Consider the following 5,214-nt stretch of genomic DNA (forward strand, 5'->3'; position numbering starts at 1 on the left):
TTAAAGTGTCCCTTAAAATAGGAGATTTTAAGGTCTAAATTTTTTTTACCTATATATATTTATACATTCAATACACTCAGTTAATATGTGATTTATTTATTTTCTATTATAAGTTTTATTTCGTGAAATATATCTTTACCGCCACCCATCATAATGTATATCGTGATATGAATTTTTTGCCATAACGCACGTTCCTAGTGTGCGCGCTGTGATACGGAAGCTTGGCGTAGTTTACTTGGAATCTGAAAATACATTTCCTTAAAGGTACTTAGAATCTGAAAAGGGCAGCACTGAGAAGTAGTACTGGGAGCTCAACAGATAGTTTCAGTTTCACTTTCAGTTTCACCGGGTTTTTGTTAATTGTTGCTGAGAGCCTGCAGGAGTCATGGGCAGGCCAGTGGGTGGAGGAAGGTGTGCTCTGTGATGAGAAAGCTCGGCTTGGAGACAGAGCCCAGAGGAGGGGCTGGTCCCAAAAGGTGGTTCTAGTCCCAACCAGTCATTCTGCTCCCCTGCCTGGCTGTCTCAGGACACTACAAGATTTCTCAAACATGCATGAATGAGCATGTTTTTGATGAGAGGATAACATTATAGCATGATATAAAACTCAAAAAAGTTTATTTTTCATGATATAGCCCCTTTAATGCTTAGTTTTAGTTTATTTTTTATTAGTCTTAGTATCTTTAATATAAATAAACCATATATAAAACTGAAAACCTGAAAAGGAAGAAACCGATACAAAGGATCGATGGTTGGATGGATTGATGGATGGATGGATGGATGGATGGATGGATGGATGGATGGATGGATGGATGGATGGATGAATGGATGGGAACAACCACCAGCCTATAAATGATACTTTTTTCTTTCTGGCTTCAGCTTCTTGAATTCCATACAAGGTTCAGTTTTCCGATGGTCGATGGTTAACACAACGTGTTGCAGGCTTCACTTCCCCACTTCTCATCTACTCGCCAACTCAGCTTTATGATTTCCTCCATCGATGGGTCAGAGGTGTAAACTTCAGTAAATATAACTACAGCACTCCCCACCTTTATTATTTTACTCAAGATGCTGATGTGTGAAGGAAACTCAAGCCTTAAAAGTGTTGTGTGAAGAGGTCTGAATGTTTCACTTCTGTCACTCCTGCCACTGTGTCTAATTTACAATAAAACCTATTGTGAGTAAGTAAAGTACAATAATACACGGTAATATAATGTATTGTGAAACTGACAAGACAAAAACAAAGACTGACCATTCTAATTTGTTGAGGGAGCACTTTAAACATATCAAAGTGTCAACTAACTTCAATTTTTTGACTTCCCATTAAGAGCTAGCTAGACAAGTAAAATCTAGTGTTAATGATAACTTTGGAAAATAGTGTTAACTCTGAGAGGGAAGTGATAAGGGACAGTAAATAATTATGTTCCCTTACCAACAGGACACCCTGTAAAAAAGCCTAAACATCATCAACTCTGGTTGATTTTTAAATGGGTAAACTTTTATTTCTGCTTAACTTTGAAAACACCTGTTAATGTAATCTGGGCTGCTACAAACATGAGGATACAACACAGTTTTTCCTCTGCTTGTTAAAGGAGATGCATCATGATACCATACACCTTGCAGCGTAATCTTTAAAAAGACAACAACATTTCACATGTGAAAATCACATGTAAAACATGGTTGATTACCAAGTAAAATGTGTTTAGCACATAATTCCTGTGTGATTTTGGAACAAACTGTATGCAATTTAAATGTAGAAAAATTTATTTTCACTTGTGACATGTTAAATTACTATGGAAAACAAGTTTTGTCAAAATGCACAATTTCCTCCTCAAATAGGTACTGAGCTGGTGAAAAATAGGATGTGGTTTTTGATGTTTATTTGCAGATTAATCAGTGCTGTGCTTTAAAAAAACTGGTGCTTACCATCACTACGGAGCACTAATGGAGTAGGTGGGCCTTGGACACGGGTTTTCGTGACGGTGTTGGTCACCACACAGGTGTAATTGCCAACATCTGAAGGCTCCACTTTAGCAATGTACAGATTTCCTGTCTCCTGTGAGATGAAGCGTCGAGTGTCTTGCTTCACAAATGTTGGAAACTCGTTGAAAATCCAAGAAAAGATCAGATCTGTGAATAAAGAAAATAAGACTTGTTCAGTTTTGATTTTTATGATGTAGTAACCCACTTTGTTCCTGGTTGTTTCAGTCTTTTCAATAGCTCCCTAATCTGATCAGGGTTAAATAAAAATGAGGTCAGTAAAAAAGGTTATCTACAACATGTAGGAGATTACTTGCTCATAACTTTTACACACAGTCCCATTTCAAAACATCTAAACTAACTTTTTATATATATTTTAAATTAGAAGCGTGGTTTTACAAAAGTAGAAATGATATTGATCTTGTGTTGTTTGGCCTGATTAAGGTCAACAGTAAAACGAGTATTTGACAACTTCCTTTTGTTCAAATGAGGGCTTAATTACTGCTCTGACCTAAATTACCATAAAAACAACAAATATGTCAAACGGAACGTGGGCGTTACGGTAAATGTTAACAGGTTTTAAAGAGCAATAATAACACAATCTGGCAGCAACCTAATTTTGTTGAAAGATTTTAACTAAAAAACAGTGGTAATTTGCATCTTTCAAACTGAGATTTTTATTAAATATAACAAAGCTCTTTGTACCAATGTTTTATCAGATAAACTGCATGGCCAAAAAAAAGTTGCCACTTAGATTTATGTGTGGGGTTGCTGCAGGTGGTCAGGTCTAGGTTCAGCAACAGTATGTGCTCAAAGAATGAGGTCAGCTGACTACCTGAATATACTGAATGGCCAGGTTATTCCATCAATGGATTTTTTCCCCTGAATTGTGAAAGAGTAGTTCAGGGAGCATGTGTAGGGGTCACCTCGAGTGAAGAAACAAGATTTACTGCCTCGAAGCAGGCCTCGGACAGGCCTGAAGAGAGGACAGGAACTCTGTCACAAACTGAACTCTATTTAGGCCATGACAGGTCATTCCAACCGTGGAAGAGAACTCCTCAGTTCTCTTAATCAGATAATGGACAGAACAATCTCTTCTCTTCGTGATTCATTTGTTGTTTAACTAAGAKTGTTTATGCATTTGTTAAATCATGATAGTGACTGTCACAGGAAAAGTGGAACCACTTCTTCATGTTCAAAAGTTGAATTACTGGGGTTGGAATTTCAGAAAAGTACATACACTTGAGTTTGTGTTGATATATATTTTTTTAAATACAGTGAACAGTTATTTTTTATTGATCATTTAATTGATTAGTGACTAGTCAAGAGGAGGGGAGCTGTGGTGGAAATAATACTTTTAGGTTTAAGCCAGTAATTCATGACATACTTTAATGACCTAGGTTTTCATGACATGCTGTTCATCTGCAGATAGAATGATTAAAGTCAGAACAAGATTTGCTAACAACAGTCATTCTTAGATATCACTTGTGTTTATTTTTGTGTTTTCCCTTGATCTTGTATCAAATCTTGCTAAGATGACATAATGGTGTTTGTTAATATATGAGCCCTCTCGAGTGAGTGGAGAGACAGTGGAGTGACAGAGAGAGGCAGAGGCACAGAGAAAGGGCAGGTTGTTCTCTGTGTTTCCTGTTGCAATAAAACTCAGCTGATCATCCCATGGAGTACCTTCATTCTTGGACCACGTATTTCTGTCTTTGTTAAATAAATATTGCCATAACAGTTGTAAAAATCCTTATAGGCAAAAAAATATTTTACTGTTGGAGAGCCTGTTAAATATCCTTTGAAATGGTGCCACATTTCTAAGGAATATGCAATTGTGGAATGAGCATTAGAGCTGAGTATGTGGGTGGCACACAAAAATTTGCCTAATTCTCTTTGTCAATGTCAAACAGTTTATTCTACCATTGACTATTTTGGTGTTTAGTGGACTGGATGATTGAAGTTTGAAGAAACAAGTCACATCTGCAATTTAACAATGTATTCATTTAACAAACAGGAGCCACAATAAACATGTGGAAGAACCATACACAGCCGCAACAGCCTGGTCCATTACTGAATGGCATCCCTTTCTTCATATTTGCGTATATGCATATTTGTCGCAATTCAGCAAATTACCTCCAAGGACAAGCCACAATTTTTCAGGGAGGGATATTCTGACCCKACTATCACACTGCTTCCACCAAAATATGTTACTCTATCTGTGAAGCAATCATCTTAGCATTCTCTGCATCTACTCCACACCTTCCATGCTATAATCCAACTGCTGTCTAAGTCTGGACTCATTCCTGCACATAACATTCCTCCACATGTACAGGATACAGTGRATGTCTTGCCAACACCAGCGCAAATAGGCCTGATGGTAAAAGGCAGTCATGGTAGGCCTCCTGGTTGCCTGATTAGACTGTAGATTTGCTGCATGCACTCTGTTCCAGATTGTCTGGACAGAGAATCATCAACTATACCATTTTGCAAACCTTGACCTCAAATTTGTAGAAGTGCTGACAGAATGAGTAAATGATCTTCTTGAGGTGTCAGCTTGTTGGGATGCCCACTTTGCGGCCTATCTCTGACATTCCCCATTAAATTTAACTTGGCCTTTAATTTGGAGAAGGTACTAGGGATCACTCCAAATAACGCTGCAACTTGGTTTTGCTGTAGCAGGGCCCACACTCACAGGTGCTGCCAAAACCTCAAAACAAGTGTCAACAGCAACAGCAAAATGAGCTGTTTGGCAATGGCAGAGAAGATTTGGCAAAATTTTCATGTGTGGACCCAAAAACTTGATGTGATACTTTAGCATCGACTTTTCACATTTTTTAAGCTGCTGTACTCCAGTTTTATACTTTTTAAAATTTATATTAAAGCTGGATATTTACTGTCACACTGAGTAGCAGAGGGGATTATGTTACTAAAATACAGTGGCACAACCGGTTTCAAGGTTTGATAAATCACACTGTGGGTGTAAAATGATTACTGTATATCTGCATATCCTCCACCCAGTATTTTACGTGATCTGCTTATCATCATACCAACTGCATATTCATGAAGGCAGACACCCTGAATGGGTTGTGGCTGCTGTTTTGCTCATTTGACAGACACAGTCCTCACCATTAATAAATCAACTTTGTACATGGATTTATGTATAGTAATCTTTTATAAATGAGGCAGATCGAGTGTGAATGACTTTCAGCTACTAGCAAATCAAATGTTAGCCTA

General features: G+C 37.7%; 1 protein-coding gene across 2 annotated transcripts in view; it reads right to left on the reverse strand.

Moving 5' to 3' along the window:
* LOC106515062 (contactin-4) overlaps positions 1–5,214 on the reverse strand; it is a 116,128-nt gene that overhangs the window by 59,859 nt on the left and 51,055 nt on the right. For both annotated transcript variants that reach the window (XM_014004675.1, XM_014004674.1), the window contains exon 6: positions 1,924–2,127. In XM_014004675.1, coding sequence (XP_013860129.1) covers positions 1,924–2,127 — 204 coding nt within the window. The remainder of the gene's footprint in view (positions 1–1,923; positions 2,128–5,214) is intronic.

This window comes from Austrofundulus limnaeus, unplaced genomic scaffold (assembly GCF_001266775.1).
Source record: "Austrofundulus limnaeus strain Quisiro unplaced genomic scaffold, Austrofundulus_limnaeus-1.0 Scaffold26, whole genome shotgun sequence".
NCBI lineage: Eukaryota > Metazoa > Chordata > Actinopteri > Cyprinodontiformes > Rivulidae > Austrofundulus > Austrofundulus limnaeus.